The sequence below is a fragment of the Eulemur rufifrons genome, chromosome 7 (genome assembly GCF_041146395.1).
Source record: "Eulemur rufifrons isolate Redbay chromosome 7, OSU_ERuf_1, whole genome shotgun sequence".
Taxonomy (NCBI): Eukaryota; Metazoa; Chordata; class Mammalia; order Primates; family Lemuridae; genus Eulemur; species Eulemur rufifrons.
This window is the reverse complement of record NC_090989.1, coordinates 258,234,438-258,253,298: the sequence shown is the minus strand read 5'-3', so window position 1 is coordinate 258,253,298 and position 18,861 is coordinate 258,234,438. Positions and strand designations below refer to the sequence as shown.

The following is an 18,861-nucleotide window of genomic DNA, read 5'->3' as shown; positions in this document are numbered from 1 at the left end:
CTATTGTGATTGATGAAATAATAAAATTATGTAAAAGGGAGATGTGATACGCACAAGGATGGTTAACTCTTCATTGGGAAGATCAGAGAAAGTTTCTACAAGGGGATTATACCTAACAGGGTTTTAAAGGAAAAATAAGAGTTTACCCAGGAACCAGAAATGGCAATTCCAGACAGAAATAAGAGCATGTGCAAATGCTAAAAGGCAAGACTAGACTAAATGATACAAGCACTAGGCTTAGTGACTGAAGATCTCAGTTTCTGGATCTTCACTTACAGTTGTTAACACTGTATCAGAAGCAGAAGTTACCTGCTTCTACAATAATATCACATAACAAACAACCACAAAATATCAGTGGTATACCCCCAAAAGCATTTATATATCTCACAGGTTTGCCAGGTTTAGCTGATCTAGTCCAGACTCACTTACCTATTTGGGGGTCAGCTGGGTGTTGGATGACACACGGTGGCTTTAATAATTTGCTGGGGTGATGTGATTCTGCCACATATCTCATCTTCCAACATGCTAATCCAAGCATGTCCTTATCATGATGATAGCAGATGGCTATAGCACACAAAGATACAAGCACTTTTTCAAGACTCTGTGTACCTCATGTCTGCTAACACTCCAGTGACCAAACCAAGTCACATGGCTGGGACCAGAGTTAGAAACAAGAGCATTCATAGTGACATTTTAAGGGGTGTGAATCAAAAAGAAGAGAAAAATTGGAGTCATTAATATTATCAGTTGACTCCACCCACTTAATCTCTCTAAAGTTTGGTTTTCTTTTCTATAACTGGAACACACAAAAATTCCTCCCTCCTGACATCCCAAGCTGGGTGGAAGGAAATATATGGAAGTTTTTTTGCAGGCTTTTAGCAGAAAATAAATAGCCACAAAAATTATCATGGAAATCTGAAAGATTGGTGTCACTTTGTTCATGGTTTGCACATCAGCTAGTCACACATTTAAACTTTAACTTCCATTTCATGTTCTTGAGAAAAAACAACAGTCTCAAACAATGCTAGTACATTTTCCAGACTGCAATCATAAAGGAACATCTAGGTTGACCTCAGGTATGCTTCAGTGATAGAATAGAAAATTACCCAGCATCACTTCCTCCATAAAAATATAAGAAACTATTTGAAGACAAGAATATCATTCCAAATATACCATAACTCAGAGCAGAAGCAAAGAAATCCCCTGGTCCAACAGAATTTAAAGAAGTCACAACTAGTATGAGAAATAGTTACTTCAAACTGGGCTACCCCTTCCATTAAACCAGCATAACACCACTCACAGAGAATTTCCCTAGGCTCATGGTTGCCAAGGTGAGATAAGGGAATTGGAGGCGGATGTTCCATCTTCCCATCAGTCTAGGAATCTTCATGAAAAGCCCATTCTGGTCCCATCCCATCTCCTGGTGCCAGGAGAGGTGAACCACCTGGGATTAATTGGGAACTAAGAGTGGAGCACTGCTCACAGTGACTGATGCACAGATCTTGGTGGCTGTTCAGCACTCCAATCAGCAAGGACACCATGTTGAAGAGACTGGCTCCATAGTGCTTCAGGGAACACAATGTGCAGGATGGCCTGAATCCCTAACCAGGTTTTCCACAAACCCTAGGTGCTTGTGTGGAGCCTTCCCCTAGCCCAGAAACAACTGAAAGGTCAGGATTAAGTTCTGGTGCTCACTTAAGTCTTTCCCAGACTAGAAAACAATGGCAGGATAGCAATATAGTTCCAGGGCAGCATTTAAACTCAAGTGCTTAAGATAAGTCTTTCTCAGAATGGGGGGGAAAAAATGTCAGGATAGCAATTTAGTTCAGGAGCAATATTTTAAGTTCTGGTGTTCACTATAAGTATTCCCCAGATGGGGAAACAATGGCAGTGCAATAAGTTAGAACCAGTGCAGTGTTTTAGTTCCAGTGATCAGGACAAGTCCTTAGTAGCCTAGCATTTAAGTTCCGATACTAAGAAGTAGAAGTCTAACCACCAAAGAATACTTCAAAAAATTGGAGAAGATGGCTATATCTTCAAATGCACAAGGCATCAATGTAAAGATGCAAGGATTGTGAAAACTCAGGGACATATGACATCACCAAAAGAAACCAACAAAAACCCAACAATGGACCCAGAAGAGTTAAAGATCTACAAAATGTCTGACAGAGAGTTTAGAATAAGCCTCTTAAAGAAGTCCAGGAAATCACAAGAAAATACAAATATAAAACTAAATGAAATTTAGAAAACAATCCAGGAACAAAATTAGAAATTTGACAAAGAAATAGAAACAATTAAAATAAAAAACAAATAGAAATTCTAGAAGCCGACAATAACTGAATTAAAAACTCATAAGAAATCTTAAACAGCAGACTCAATTAAACAGAGGAAAGAATTAGTGAGCTAGAAGATAGAACATATGAAATTACCCAATTAAAGAAACAAAAAGAAAAAAATGAATTAAAAACAGTGAAGAAGGCCTATGAGAATTAGGGGACAACATCAAGTTTACTAACCTCCACATAATTGAAATTCCTGAAGGAAATGAGAGAGAAAAAAAGTCTAGAAAGCACATTTAAGGAAATAATGTCTGAGAACATCCCAAATCTAGATAAAGATGACAGCATCCAGATACAGGAAGCTCAGAAGTTACCAGTCAGATTCAACCCAGAGAGAAATTCTTCAAAGCACATCATAATCAAATCAGCAAAAAAAAAAAAAATCAAGACAAAGAAAAAATATTCAAAGCGGCAAGAGAAAAGAAACATACCACATTTAATGAAGCCCCAATACAGCTTTCAGTGGATTTCTCAGAAGAATTCCAGTAGGCTAAGAAGGCATAGGATGGTATATCAAAAGTACTGAAAGGAAAAAAAACTTGTAGCCAAGAGTACTATACCCAGAAAGGCTATCCTTTAAGCATGAAGGCAAGATAATACTTTCCCAAACAAACAAAAGCTGATGGAATTCATCAACACCATATCTAAATTACAAGAAATTCTAAAGAGAGTTCCTCAATCTCAAAGAAATGGATGCTAATGTGTAACATGAAAACATCTGAAGGTATAAAACTCAGTAGTAAAGAAAGAAAACAGACAAATTCAAAATACTCTAAAATTGTAATTGTGGTAAATAAACCACTTATATCTTACATATTAAGACTAAAAGACAAAACTATTAAAAATAATAGCTACAATAATTAGTTAAGAAATGGCAATATTAAAAGATGTAAATAGAAACATCGAAAAGGCAAAATGTGTGAGGGGGAAGGTGTTAAAGTATAGAGTTTGTTTTTGATACTTTTCTTTGCAATCAAAGTTAAGTCAAATAACCTGTAATAATTATAAGATTGCTTTGCAAGCCTTGTGGTAAACCCAAAGTGAAAACCTGTAACAGATACACTAAAAATAAATAGCACAGAATCAACATAAACTACCAGAGAAAATCACTTAGCCACAAAGTAAGATAGTAGGAGAGGAGAAAAGGAAGAAAGAATTTACAAAACAACCAGAAAACAAGTAATGACTTTGTAGTAGTCAACTCTTACCTATTATTAATAACCTGGAAGGTAAATAGATTAAATTTTCTAATTAAATGAACATTGATGCATCAGATGATTACAAAACAAATAACTACCACTCACAATTACTTTTTTAATCCAATGATATATATATAACTTATGTAATTACGTAAATTAATTAACACCATATATTTTTAGGTTCTAAGTCAACTTTTCATTTTTCCTTTCTCTGTACTTTGGGCATATTCATTCAACCAACACTCAGTAAGAATCTACTGCTACTGTCTAGTCACCAGAGAGAGAGTTCATAGAGCTAATCTGCTCTTCTGGTTTTTACCTAGCCTGTTTCTGCACATGAATTACAAACTTCTCGTTTTATGCTCCTAGTTTGTTTACTGTGAGGATTACCTAAGACAGGGAAAACAGAACTGCCTATCAGGGTAAGTTCCAGAGGCAGCACACAAGTGTAATATGTTAAATGTGTGTGTGACATAGCTCCACTTAGCTGTCTAATCTCAGCCAAATTGCTTAATCTTGCTGATCCTCCTTTTTCTCAACTGCAAACTTTATGAATCATTGCATGCTTTTTTTATTGCTGCATGTAAATTTTCTTTTTTTTCCCCCCCCACTGCATGTAAATTTTCTCAAATTCGCAAAAGAAGGAGAAAGAAAATGCCTTCTTTACTCAGCTGACTGCTGCCCTCTGATGCTTGGCTCACAAAGCAAAATGCTACTTTAGTTGTGCTGCTCTTGTGATTCATTTAGCAGGAGCAAATGTGCTGAACAGAAAAGAAAGATAAGCAAACATCAGCTTAGTCATAAACCGGGAGATGGTCTCAAGTGGAAAAGCTGGGAGGGATGCTACAGGCAGGCTGCCCTGAGGAAGAGGAGCAGAAGGGAGGCATCCTCTCCTCTTGAATGCACTTATCTAGAATAGATGCCTGAATCTTTGAGGGCCACCCATCATGATACCGCTGGTTCTCTGAGCATTCGAGAGCAAAGGCAGATTAACTATTCAGCCATGGCAAACAGAATTATGACTTACAACCAAGTCACCCCCAAGGGCTAGCCTAAGAGAAAAATAAAGAAAGAGGAAAGGAATTCTTGTCTTACTGGTATTCAGTAGTTTGTATTTCTGTTTGTTTGATGTTTTGCTTTAGCAGCCTAATAGGCTGCTTTCCTGAGGTTTATGTTGTGGAATTGCTGACCTTTAGGTTCAATCTCCTACTGATACTTTTGCACCCAAACCACCTTGAATGAAGGCCAAATTGGACATGCTTTTAATATTTAATTCTTCTGAGTTATATAATTAAATAAAAACTGGCATTTAAAAGGTTCCTATGCCATAAGGATTTGGGTAGCTATGCCAAAAGGCTTACATCACCGGACTAGGCGTAAATTTATAGCTGTTTTCACTCATTTGCATTTAATCAGCCCAGAATTGCTGACTCTAGGTTCGGCAAGGACCTTACTGCCTGCTCAGTCTGCAGGGTACAGTACACTGCTGGTGATGGGCAATGACTCAAGTGAGAAGTTTGAGTTCCACAATCCACAGGTCATTTTTCACCTTGAAGTTTGGCTGTATAGCAAGTCAATTATATAAATAAAAAGCCAGGGTTATTCTGATGCCATGGGCTTAAAGGAAGCTTCCTTTTTTTTTTTTTTTTTCCTGTATGAGGCTCTATAGCATCCGTTCTGGCCTCAGCTGACCTAGTTCCAGCCCCAGTTCTGCTACTTACAGTGGAACCACACGGTAAAAAGGATTATGGGTCTAAAGTAATTGTGTTATGACCACAATTACCTTTGAAAACCCCACGTAAGACAATATCTTACATGGTATTTGGGTTTTAAAGTCAGTTCATAAGTATGTGTAACAACTGACTCCAACAATATGGGCTGAAGAACCTGGGGAAATCTATTTCATGTCTCTAAGCTTCATTTCCCCCGTGCGTGAACTGGAGTTATTAACAAAACCTACCTCATAGGGGTATAGCAAAGGCCGAAACGAGATGCTGAATGTGGAGGGCCAAGCACATAGTCAGCACAGTAAGGGATAGTTACTAGTAGTACCAGATTGTTACGGGCTAATTAAGCTTCCATGGTGGGCTATTGGCTACATGGACAATGGCTGAACTCTTTAAATTAACCATGTTGCAGTTAATGGAACTAAGACTTACAGAAGTCAAGGGGATAGCTGGTAAAGCCAGAAACAGGTACAGTGCACTATAGTGCTCCAGAACATAAGCTACGGAGCCAGCTGCCCATCTCTGCTCAGCTTGCCATTTATTGGCTCCGTAAGCTTGGACAAGTTAGTTAGCTGCTCTAAGGATTGTAAAATTTCATATTAATAAAGCATTTAAACAGTGCCTAGTACGTGATGAACTTCATCATCATCATCATCATCACCATTGTGATTATTATTATTCCATGCTTCTTTGTGTGGAAACACCAGTAGTGAAATAATTAGGTCGACATGAAAGGGAGAAATGGACTTAGCTCCACAAGATTACTCAACATAAAATGGAATTTGAAGGGTATTTTCAGTAAGACAATTGGAAGGGGCTCAGAGAACTGAAAAGCAAAGACTGCTCCAGATGAATAAAATAAGACAACATTGAGGCCAGGATCAGAAAAGAAGCAAAACAAAATGACTTGCGTGAAAGAAAAGGAAGAACAGGAAACAAAGAGGCAGATAGAACATTTGTAGCAGAATAGGAATAATTCTTTTGTAGAAATTCTCTAATTCTTTGGTTTCGATTGGTCTCTGTAGTATCTAAAGGCAGATATTTCACTTGAAGACCATGACAACAGGCCCTACTCTTTTATTACTATAAATGAGACAGAAAAATACCGAGGACTTACAGAGACTCAGTAAATGAGTACTGCGGTGCTATTATTTAGATGTTGCTGAGCAAATTTAATTCAGAAAATTACCCCTTAGAGAAGAAAATAAATACTGGAAACTTATGATTTCATAAATAGTAGATTGGGAAGTGCTGTTGAAGACAGGATACTGAAGAGAAGATATAAAGAACAATTATTTTTATCAGCCATCGTCATGTGGGGAGGTGATAGATTGTATTTGGGACTGAATTGGGGGTTTTCAAGTTCACTTTTGCATTATTTATGTGACCTGGAGCAATTCTCTTCTTCACCTTTCTCATTACAGGCCTAAATATCTTTTTTGTATAGATCAGGAAGTAGTATAATGTCCAGATACAAAGGCTCTGGAGTCAGACTAAGTTCAGAACACTCCTTTACACTTATTGGCTGAGTTACTGGGGCAAGTTATTCAAACTCAATCCTCATTGTTTGGTGTGAAAATTGGATATGACAATAAATATTATGTGGTTTAAATTATATAACCCATGTTAAGGTGTTAGAACAATGCTTGACACATGGGAAGTACTTAATAAATGGAAACTACTCGTATTGTTATCTTTAAAAATAAATAAATGGACTAAAAGATCTCTAACATATCCTCCAGCTACTCATGTTTCCTCTATCCTGAGCTCCATATTTTAACAGCCTCCTGATTTTATCTCTTTTCTAGATCACTCCCTAGCCCTCACCTGTAAACCATGTAAAGTGGTCTACTCAAGTGATAAAGTGGCCCATGTAAAGCAGAAATGTGTGTGAAGATGTGTGTGTGCAAAGGAGGAAGAAGCAGGGCTCAGTCCTCCTATAGCCACCACTCAGATAGCTGGACGTTGAATAAAAATATTTGAACCCACAGGACACAGGGTGAATGTTTTGTTTTAGGAAACTTAGCTGATCCATCTAGCTTGTTTTTTTTCACCTTTTATGAATGAGTAGAACACAGAAACCGTCAGACTGCTTGTGCCTTGTGAATGGAATAATACGCATGGGTGAGTTTTGTAAACAGCACAGTTCAAATGTTGCTATTATTGCTGCTGTTGCTATAACTGTGACAAACATCTTGTTTAAAAACTCAAAGAATATGGGCTGTTTGTCTTATTTCTATAAACTGGCACTGGTTGTTTGGATTAAATTGATCATAGGTTTGAGGAATGCCTGTCTTATCTATAGCTTCTGAAAGAAGAGAAACCTTTCCTGAAGGCAGTTATATACTAGAGAAAAATAATAAATAATATACTACCAATTATATAATATAAACCAAGTAAACTGAAGATTAATAGTACACGTTCTTAGGTTTCTGAATTAATTTCCTTGATCTGCCATTGTCTGGTTATGTATCCTTGAGCAAGTTGCTTAATCACTCCAAGCTTCAGTCCCCCCCATCAAATGGGGATAATGACTATATTACCATTGAGATGCTGTGAGGATTAAATAAGGTCACGAATTTAAGATCTTGGCACAGTGCCTGGACTGAAGGAGATACCCAGTAAAGGTTAGCTATTATCATTATTAAGATAATAGAAGATAAAATATAGAAATAACATTAATAAACTCTACCTTTGATGAAATGGCAGATATAAAATGTCTGAATCAAAAGGATGAGAAATGGAGAAAACTGCCAGAGAAGAAGAAAGAATGAACAAATCATGCAACTAAAGGAGTAGGTGTGCCATGGCCAGTTTTCATAACCTCAAGCCTTTGGAGGCTGCTCCAAAAGCACCTGCCCCTGGGAAAGAATTCAAAATTAGTCCAAGCGTCATATGAGAGCTTCAATCTGAAATTCCATGACCACAGCCTTCATATTACTAGTCCAAGAAAGAAACAAAACAGTGTAGTCGTCAAAACCTCCAGCTGGGAGATTGATACCTCAGTGAAGCTAGAAATAAGGTGTGTCATCATAATAAAGCCTAAATCTGAGCAGTGCCAGGAAGCTTGCTGGCATTTATCAAATCTACCCCTGTGCATTCACCTGCAAAGGTGGCTCTTCCTAAGTGGCCATTGAGATTTTAGAATAGAAAGGATAATTTGATATATGAGAGTCAAGAAGCTAATTAGATTCACATGGTCTATACCAGAGGCTGACAAACATTTTCTGTTTGGGTCAGATAGTAAATATTTTAGGCTTTGTGGGCCTTATCGTCTCTTTTGTACCTACTCACCACTACTGCTATAGTGCAAAAGTAGCCATAGACAATATGTAAATGAATGGGCATGACTGTGTTCCAATGAACTTGATCAACTAAAGCAGGTAACAGGCTGAATTTAGCCCAGGGACCAAAATGTGCTAACCCCTAGTCTGTACAAAGGACTTGATTTGATGTAATGATTCATTGTCACATTGTCAGAAGAATCTGGGCTAAAGCTCCTACAAATCAAACATGATGTTGAAGAATGTTGATTAGAGATTAGCTGACCTAACGTCAAGGGCTTCAGACTGAAAATGAAGAAAGAGACAGTAAACCGCTTAAATTTAAATGGAAGAAGTAGCTTCTGTAGAAGCAAATCAGAATAACATGAAAAAGAATTGCAGCATAAGATGTACTCAGTAATTCACATTAGAAAATATCAGGTAGGGCTCAGTAACATTATCTTCACCCCATTTTCCTGTATTCTAATGTTTAGAGCATGAGAAATAACTAACAGTACCCCCTTTTAAAGAAGTGTCGTAGTTTGCACTATAAATTATATGACCAAAACTATAATAACCATAATGCTTTGGAAACTGTGGCACAAATAGGTATATGTGATCTAAAGTTTCGCCAAGACTTGTACAGTAATACAAGTCTGTAATGTTAGAATATGGTGCTAGATAAGGGTACGTTAAGGGCTTCAAGTCAGATAGACTTGGTTTCAAATCTAACTTTATCACTTTTGGCTGGTCTTAGACAATGCGTTTAATCTCCCTGAATCTCAACTCCTCCTGTGTATTAACAAATAATAAAAGTAGCAATCCCAGATTTAAATGTATTAACATTAGTAAATATTCAAAAACGTTAGCTGTTATTTTATTATTATTACATATTCAGATGGAATAGATTAGTTGGGCAGGGATGTAAAGTCACCCTTCATATACACAAGATGTGTCTCAAGAGGAGTGATTTCCTTGTCATTGGAAACATTCAAGAAGAGACTTAACAGGGACTTAATAGTGATATTATAAATAAAGTCTTGCTATTCAAAGTCTGGTCCATGAACCATGGCGTCAGCATCAATTAGGAGCTTGTTGACGCAGAATCTCAAGCTCCAATCTAGACCTAATGAATCAGAATACATTTTTAATAAACCCCAGCTGGTACATTTAGCCTTGCTATAAGAATGCAGACATTAATGGATGATTAGACTTGCAAAGCCCTTCTGAACCCTGAGACCACCTGATATTTTAGAGCCCATAGGTTTAAAGTGGATAAAATAATGCCATGGAGAAGAGTTATGGCCTCAATACCTATTATATCCCATTCCACTGGGAAAGTTAAGAATGACCCTTCCCACCCAGTTCCAAAGAACACTATACCAAGTCAAATGACTATATTCCACTAAATATTTAAGTACCAATCTCAGATAGGTACAGATGTAGACTTTAAATGAACACACTCAAAACTGAGATTGTTTTTTAATCCAAAGCATCTTGCATGTAGTTTGATTTCCTGAGTTTACCTCCATTTGTTCTGAGCCACTTCTCTGATTTCTGGGAAATGTTGTTTGATTATTTTTCATGTAGGTGCTCTAGGTAGAGATCAGTATTCCATTAATACTGAACAATTCACATACAAATAGATAGTTTAACCTTAGATATTTCCCCAAGGTCTAAAGAGGTTGATGCAAATATAAATAGAATCGGAAGAGCTGGTAAAGTATTTAGCTGAAACTTTAAAGAAATGCATCTCTCCCTGGGACTTCCTGGCGTTGGTTGTAATAGCTCAAATGCTTTAGCTTTCTGTATACTTTTATCCCCTCTCCTTGATGCAGGCTTTCTGACATCCCTGGCTGTCTGAATTACACACAAGGTGAACTATGCCAGCCCACTGGGTTGCATCAATAGCTTCTTAGATCCCTTTTCTGATTCTATTATTCTATGATTGCTGAGTGGCCCATTGTTATTTTCTATTAGAATCTCACACAGAGAAATAAAAAAGATTATACTGTTTTGAAATAATTAAGGTAACAACTAAAGGAAAAAAAATTTAAAGGGGAAAGGAATACAACATGAGGTATGACAAATCTGTAATATATCTAACCTAAGAGAATTTCATGTTAACGATTTCATTATACCAATATTTATCACACATCTACTTTGTCTAAGCACTGTGTTTCTTGAATAATAATAATAATAGCAGCTAACATTTGTTCAAGACTTATCACCACATGAATAAGATAGACATGAGTCCCACCTATAATCTAGCAGGAAAGGCAGATTGAACAAATAATTCCAAGTGTTGTCAGTGCTATGTGAAACTGGAGGTATCATGGGAGGGTGTTACAGGTGGCCTGACCTAGTCTAGGGGTCAATGAAATTGGCTTCCCTGAGAAAGTGACATTTAAGAGTTAGCTAGACAAAAAATAAAAAACAGTAGAGATGAGCAAAAAGAGCATCCCCGGCAGAGTGAAGACTATATGCAAGAGCTCTAATCAAGCAAAAGGTGTATGTGGGAAGAACTGAGAGAACTGGCTAAAGCTTGCAGGGCCATAGGGAGGGTGGGAATAAGAGGCTGGGAGAAGAAGGTAGGTGCCAAATCTTTACGGACTGTAGTTAGAGGCCATATGAGGAGTTTGGATTTTATTCCAAGGGTAATGGGGAGCCACTGATGGGTGTTAAGCAAGGGAGTGACATTTACCAGATTTGAGTTCTAAGATTATTCTGAGTGGATTAGAGGGGAAGAAAGGAAATGTATAGAGGGCAGAGATGACGGTGATTTTAAATAAAGAGGTGGCAGTGTTTGTAAAACAGCTCCAAAGTAGAGTGGGGTCTCTGTCAGGCCAACAAAATACTTTTTCTCCTGAAGTCAGATTATTTATTAACTCTTGAAGGAAGTTCCCATTCTCAAAACCTCAATACCCTTGTCTTCACAGAGCCAGTGAGGCAGATGTGGGAATTGATGGGCAAATGCACCATAAAGTCATAGAAAGGAAAGAACACAAAGGAGAAGTCCTCCACCGGAATTCTGAGCCTGGGTCTGTTGGTTCCTGACTCCTTTCAATACTTTGGGGAAAAAAATGATGTGCTGATGCAGTTGGAAGGGAAAATGAGAACCAGAAAGGCAGGGTGTCTCTTAAAACAGGTCATAGGCCATAAAAGTATTGTCACGACATAATATGACAAAATGGACTTAATGGAAGAAATTCTTATCATATAGGAGACAAAAGTATTTTAATTAATGATCCTGCAGCCCTTTTACCTTAGAGAGAGGGTTTACTTAAAAAGCTTGAGTTGTAAACTATACTGTTGGCACCTTTTGTGCTAAGTGGGATGACAAAGCTCTCATCTCCCTCTGGGTTCAAAGAATCGTTATCAATTAATCAATCATCAAGCATTTTATTGAGCAAATACATGATGAAAGCCATTAGAAATACAGTGATGAATTAAAATTGGCATGATCCTTATTTACATAGAGCTTCTAGTTCAGTGAAGCTGAGTCTAGACATACATGTGTAATTATGTGACTATACAATTAAATTTAAAACTGCCACTGTGATAAGTTCTTCAAAAGAAGGATATGTGTACTTTAAGAACTTACAAGAGGATCAGGCCCAGACAATAAGTTAGGGAAGTGTTGATGGAACTGAGAGTAGAAGAATGAATGTAAGTTAAAGGATGGAAGAATCATGATAAAATGAATTAACTTGACAAACAGATATAGACTATGTGTCAGGTGCCAAGGGTCATGATAGGTAACTGTGGTACAAAAATGAATGAAACTTGGTCTGCAAGTTAGGAAAAATAGCATGGGCTGAATCCTGCTAATTGCTAGCTGTGAGTATTGGTGTTAACTTTACTCAAACCTCAGTGTTTTAATCTGCAAAATAAGAAAATACATCTATCTTTCAGGATTATGGGGAGGATTTAAAGAGCCCTTAGCTCACTGCCTGGCACATAAGTAGCAAGTGTTATAATGATCATACTTAAGGAATCAGTATAATGTAGTGTCAGAAACAGTGTTCTACAGTGGTCAAAAGCTGAATGTCCCCTTAATATTTTGAAAAAAAAAAAGCTGTATGTTTTCGATCAGACTGAGCTTGAATCCCAGGGCCAAGAATTACTAGCTCCGTGACCATGGGCAAATAACAGACTTTTTAATCTTCAGTTTTTTCATGCAAAAAGAAAATAATAGAAATATCTACCTCAAGTTTCTTGGTAGGTGTAGCAGCTGCTTTTCGCTCCTGAGCTCGATAGCTAAGGAATGATTACTTGAAACACAGAGTGTTTAGAAAGAAGAGAAGCAGCCAAAGTCCGAAGGAGAAAATGGCCTCCTCAGCTAACTTCTTCCCCCTATTTATTTCCAAAGACACGTGCAAAGGGTCAGGGCCCTTTGCTAATTTCTTTAACAACTTCCATACAGGTCAGCTGTTTTCAGCTGACCTTTGCATGCAGCAAACACACAGCTTCGCACAGGTGTTTTCACCTGAGCCTTCATTCACCTGCTCACATTCTTTCCATCCAGCCCTCCTTTCTTCTAGGCCCAGCCCCCACAGGTAGGATGGAAGAAGAAAAGGCATGGAAAGATGAAAGATTGATTAAACATTTTGGCTACATATTTTGTATGTACAAGAGGCTGTATTAGCACAGATAAATAAGCAATTGATTATTTTTGTTGTTATTGTTCTGGGTAGGAGGGTGAACCTAGATAAGACCAAAGACTTCACATAGAAAATCTTCATCTAACTCTCAAAAAATGAATAAGTGTTGGACAGACAGAATGCTGATCGATTTGACTTGCTCAAGCCGTAGGACTGCAGTTTTCTGTTATGAGAATTGCTGGAGGATTAAAGGCTCAAGGAGAATATTTTTAAAAGGATGATGAGTTCCTTCTAAAAAAACATCTTCATTCCAACTGTTGCTGGAAGGCAGGATGATGTGGTAGGTAACAGCATGGAGTTTGAAATCAGATAGACATGGGTTCAAATCCAGTCCCTACTGCTTACAGCTGTGTGATCTGAGCCCTGTTACTTCACTTCTCTGAGCTTCAGTTTACTAATCTTTAACAGGAAGTAACAACAGTGCCCTCCTCTTGAAGCTATTATGAGAATTAAATAAAATAATCCAGGTAAAGTGCTAAGTACCAAGTCTGGCACATAATAAGTATTTAAGAAATGGGAGCTATTGTCATTATTGATGTTGCATTAAGGTTATACTGCCATGAAACATTAGAATTTGTTCAGTGCATGGAGCAATGACATTAAACACAAGAGTATGCTGTCTCACCTACTCAACAGTGAGGTATCCAAAGAAATACCGGGAACAACTAGGTGGCAAGAGTTCCTATATGGCAGTGACTGCAGATAGTTATCTTTGTGGTCCCAGTGACTTTGAGAGCTGCACAAAGTAGGCCCTCAATAAATGTTGAAAAATGAATGAGTGATTTATTTTGCTGATTTAAAAAAAAAGATTTTTCTACTTATAAATATGATACATGTTTCTATAGACAATCCACACATAAAAAATTCAGTAATTTCAAGGCCAATGAATTTTCTTCCAAGGTGTGTGAGCATGTGTGTTTGTGTGTGCACGCATGTGTGTGTAAAATATTTGTGGGAAATGATAATATTTAAATAAATATGATTATATTTAATTTTGACCATTCTATATAAAAGCTTTTTTCCACTGGTCATATGAGCATTTGCTTTGTTTTATTAAGTATACTTCACAAGCATGACTTATATATTGCATGACATTTTATAACAATGTGCCATATGGTTTATTTAACTATTTCTGTATTGTTAAACCTTTAGTGTGTGCCAAAACCAATTTGTCTTCAAATATATGTTATTTTTTATCATATTCAGTGAGTTCTTTTGGAGTTGTATACAACTTGAAAACCTAATTAAAAACCAATTTTTGTTGCTGCTGTGATTGCCTTGGGGGTCTTCTTCATAAATTCTTTGCCTAGGCCAATGTCTGTAAGAGTCTTTCCTACATTTTCTTCTAGAATTCTGATTGTATCACGCCTAAGGTTTAAGTCTGTTATCCACCGTGATTTGATTTTTGTGAGAGGTGAAAGCTGTGGGTCCTGTTTCAGTCTTCTACAAGTGGCTAACCAGTTCTCCCAGCACCATTTGTTGAATAGGGATTCTTGTCCCCAGAGTATATTCTTTCCCGCTTTGTCGAAAATTAGGTGACTATATGAGGATGGTTCTATATTTGGATTTTCTGTTGTGTTCCACTGGTCTGTGTCCCTGCACTTGTGCCAATACCAGGCTGTTTTAAGAACCACGGCCTTGTAGTATAGTTTGAGGTCTGGCAAATTAATACCTCCCATTTTGTTTTTGTTGCTTAAAATTGCTTTTGCTATACGGGGTCTTCTTTGGTTCCATACAAAGTGTATAATTATTTTCTCTATGTCTGTAAAGAATGATGTTGGTAATTTAATAGGGATTGCATTGAATCTGTAGATCACTTTGGGTAGTATAGACATTTTAACAATGTTGATTCTTCCGATCCACGAGCATGGTATATTTTTCCATCTATTTGCAAGTTCTGCTATTTCTTTTCTCAGTGTTTCATAGTTTTCCTTATAGAGGTCCTTTACCTCTTTAGTTAGGTATATACCTAGATATTTTATTTTCTTTGTTGCTATTTTGAAGGGTATTGAGTCTTTAATTTGGTTTTCCGATTGACTGTTATTGGCATATATAAATGCCTCTGATTTGTGTATATTAATTTTGTAGCCTGAGACTTTGCTGTATTCGTTAATCAATTCCAGGAGTCTCTTGGTTGAATCCTGGGGGTTTTCCAGATATAACATCATATCATCAGCAAAAAGTGAGAGTTTGATCTCTTCCTTCCCTATTTGGACTCCCTTGATTCTGCTCTCTTGCCTGATAGCTCTCGCAAGGACTTCCAATACTATGTTGAAAAGTAATGGAGACAATGGGCAGCCCTGTCTGGTTCCAGTTCTAAGTGGGAGTGCTTTCAGTTTTTCCCCATTCAGTATGATGTTGGCTGTGGGTTTGTCATATATGGCTTGTATCATTTTTAGGTAGGAATGGGACATGATTAAATTAAAAAGCTTCTGCACAGCCAAAGAAACAGTCCAGAGAATAAACAGACCACCTACAGAATGGGAAAAAATTTTTGCATACTACACATCAGATAAAGGACTGATAACAAGAATCTATTTAGAACTCAGGAAAATCAGCAAGAAAAAATCAAGCAACCCTATCAAAAAGTGGGCAAAGGACATGAATAGAAATTTTTCAAAAGAAGATATAAAAATGGCTAACAAACATATGAAAAAGTGTTCAACATCTCTAATCATCAGGGAAATGCAAATCAAAACCACAATGAGATATCACTTAACCCCAGTGAGAATGGCCTTTATCAAAAAAACCCAAAACAACACATGTTGGCGTGGGTGTGGAGAGACAGGAACACTAATACACTGCTGGTGGGACTGCAAACTAGTGCAACCTCTGTGGAAAGCATTATGGAGGTATCTTAAACAGATTCAAGTAGACCTGCCATTTGACCCAGCAATCCCATTACTGGGCATATACCCAAAGGAAAAAAGGTCATTCTGTAACAAAGGCACGTGTACCCAAATGTTTATAGCAGCACAATTCACAATAGCAAAGATGTGGAAACAACCCAAATGCCCATCAATACATGATTGGATTAGTAAACTGTGGTATATGTATACCATGGAATACTACTCAGCTATAAGGAATGATGAAGATACAACATCTCTATGGTTCTCCTGGAGAGAGTTGGAACCCATTATATTAAGTGAAGTATCCCAAGAATGGAAAAACAAGCATCACATGTACTCACCAGAAAATTGGTTTCCTTGATCATCACCTAAATACAAACCTGGGAACGACACCAATTGGACATCAGACTTAGGTGGGGGGTGGGGGAGGGGATGGGGGTATGCCTACACAATGAGTGCATTGCGCACCGTTTGGGGAGTGCTAACACTTGAAGGTGCTGACTCGGGAAAGGGGGGGTGGGGGAAAAAAATATGAAACTATTGTTTTTAACTTGCACTGTTCACTTAATAATTTATCATGAATATTTCCCATATTATTTCATATCATTGTACAAGAAATAATGTATACATTATGAGGACATACTGTATCTAACAAGATATACTGTTAGACTCTTTGATTCTGTAAAATAAAAAAAATAAAAATAAAAAAAAAAAAAAACATATTGAATAAAAAAAAAAAAAAAAAAAAAAAAAAAAAACCAATTTTTAAAAAATGCTCTGTATTATCTCCCTCCATAGAAGAAAATCACAAATACAAATTTACATAAAATATTGCATCCCATTTCAGAAGGTTAATAAACTCCATGAAGCCCATCCATAGATTCTTGTCCCCAGGGCTTCAGGTCAGAACCAATAATATAAAATATATTAATAAGAAGCAGAACAAAACAGTGCAAAGACTTCACTGTATTAATTGCAGAGACTAAAATATTGCTCTAAAATATTGCTGACTACAGTAATGTGGCCCAATCCCAGTTTGTGTTTTAAATCGTCCGTGTTTTAGATCCCACATTAATGCTTCTCTACAACTTTCATTGAATAATAATGTGTCACGTGATATATCTTTTTTGCCCTTAGTGACAGAAAGTCTCTGCAGGACTCCCAATGCACAGTCTTTTCTCACTGTGAGGTCTTGCATCCTGGAAACCTATGACATTATTGGGTCTACTCCTGCCACCCTTCCCTCTGTCACTCCTAATTATCTTACATACCATTCCATTTGAGCAAATATACATCATGACTCAGCACTGGATAATACAGTTACTTAAAGGAAAGAGAGCATTGTATAATAACAACAAAAATAAATTCAACAAACTTAAAATGTAATATAGCATAAAGACCGATCACAGAAATGATGTATTCACAGCAATCTCAGGACTCAGGGTTGAACTTGGCCTTTGTATAGTTCTAACCAAGGAGGATCATATTTGTATTATCTGAATTGTATACTTTGTCTGATATACAATTTACAATAATGAGGCTGATTCTACATGTCAATTTGTACAGCTTCTAAAGAATTCTAATAGGTTCTCAATAAAAAGCAAAAAACTTGTTTTGTATTTTTGGTTTGTTGTTCCCATCTGTTTGCTTCTGAAGATAAAACAATTTCTGATGTAAAATCTGGGATATGAAAGGGCAGATACCTATGTCAGCTTATTTCTATGTGCATGTTTATGTCTGTGGGTGTTAGCAAAGTTCTAAATTATTATTAGGTTTCAAACAGTGATTGAAAGGAAAAATTTTGAAAGCAGTTCTAGGAATAATTTATACTAAAGCCATTTGTTTTTCTCCCTTATAGTTGCATCATCCCTCCCAAGGCTTCCGCTTTGGAACTGTCCGAGAAAGCAGTGCTGAAGATTATGTGAGACAAAGCTTCCCGGAGATGCATGAATATATGAGAAGGTACAACGTTCCAGCCACCCCCGATGGAGTGGAGTATCTGAAGTGAGTGTCAACATCTTGCATCCAAAAAGTTCTCACTGAAGAAAAGTCATTTAGTACCAATGTAGTGTTTATTAGATTTTGAAAATGACAGATAAATATACCCACTGTGTATTCAGTAATACCTCACACTGTGTGAGATCCAGGAGGCAGTATGGAATAGCATTCATTTAATTATGTGACCTAGATTACTAGTTACCTGCATAGTCTCAAGTTGGCAGTATCTTTGTTCAAAGAGCCAGTGGGACCATTAGTGTAGCAGATGGTGGGGGAAGAAAATGTCGGCTTGACATCGCTTGAGAAAACAATGGTGCTGAAATGATCAAACACACAGGGAATGTAGCCAGAGGATAAAGTGTCCCAAGGCAACCCTTTCCTTCACGGTGAATCTCTGAGCCCATGGAATGCCTCCTCTTGCTACAAGGAAATGGGATTTATCTTAGAGATTTCCTGTAGAAAGGAAATAAGAAAGAAGGCAATGTTTCCCATGCCTGCATCCTTCTCATCAGAATTTATAAGAAGCAATCAAGAGAAATCACACTGCCATGGCAAATTATCAGAGCTTGTAATTCAGTGAGGCTGAATGCAAAGGCGGACGGTGCAGGTATGGGTCTGCTCCTGCAGTGTTCCTGGGACAAGGGGATGAATGGCTCCTGATAAGCACCGATGCATGAGGGTGAGCAGTCCTCTCCCTCCTGCCCAATGGCATCAAGACAATAACAGACATCCAATCCTCCAATTCCTAGAAATGTGTAGTATCAGGAAACTGGTTTCTCCATGTTCAGCTGCGATAATCTCCCCAACGGACAAAAGGACCTG

The 18,861-nt window shown here is 37.4% G+C and overlaps 1 protein-coding gene across 1 annotated transcript in view; it reads left to right on the top strand.

The window, feature by feature from the left end:
* GRIN3A (glutamate ionotropic receptor NMDA type subunit 3A) overlaps positions 1-18,861 on the top strand; it is a 153,678-nt gene that overhangs the window by 84,792 nt on the left and 50,025 nt on the right. The window contains exon 4 of the mRNA XM_069476643.1: positions 17,900-18,045. Within this exon, the coding sequence (XP_069332744.1) occupies positions 17,900-18,045 (146 nt within the window). The remainder of the gene's footprint in view (positions 1-17,899; positions 18,046-18,861) is intronic.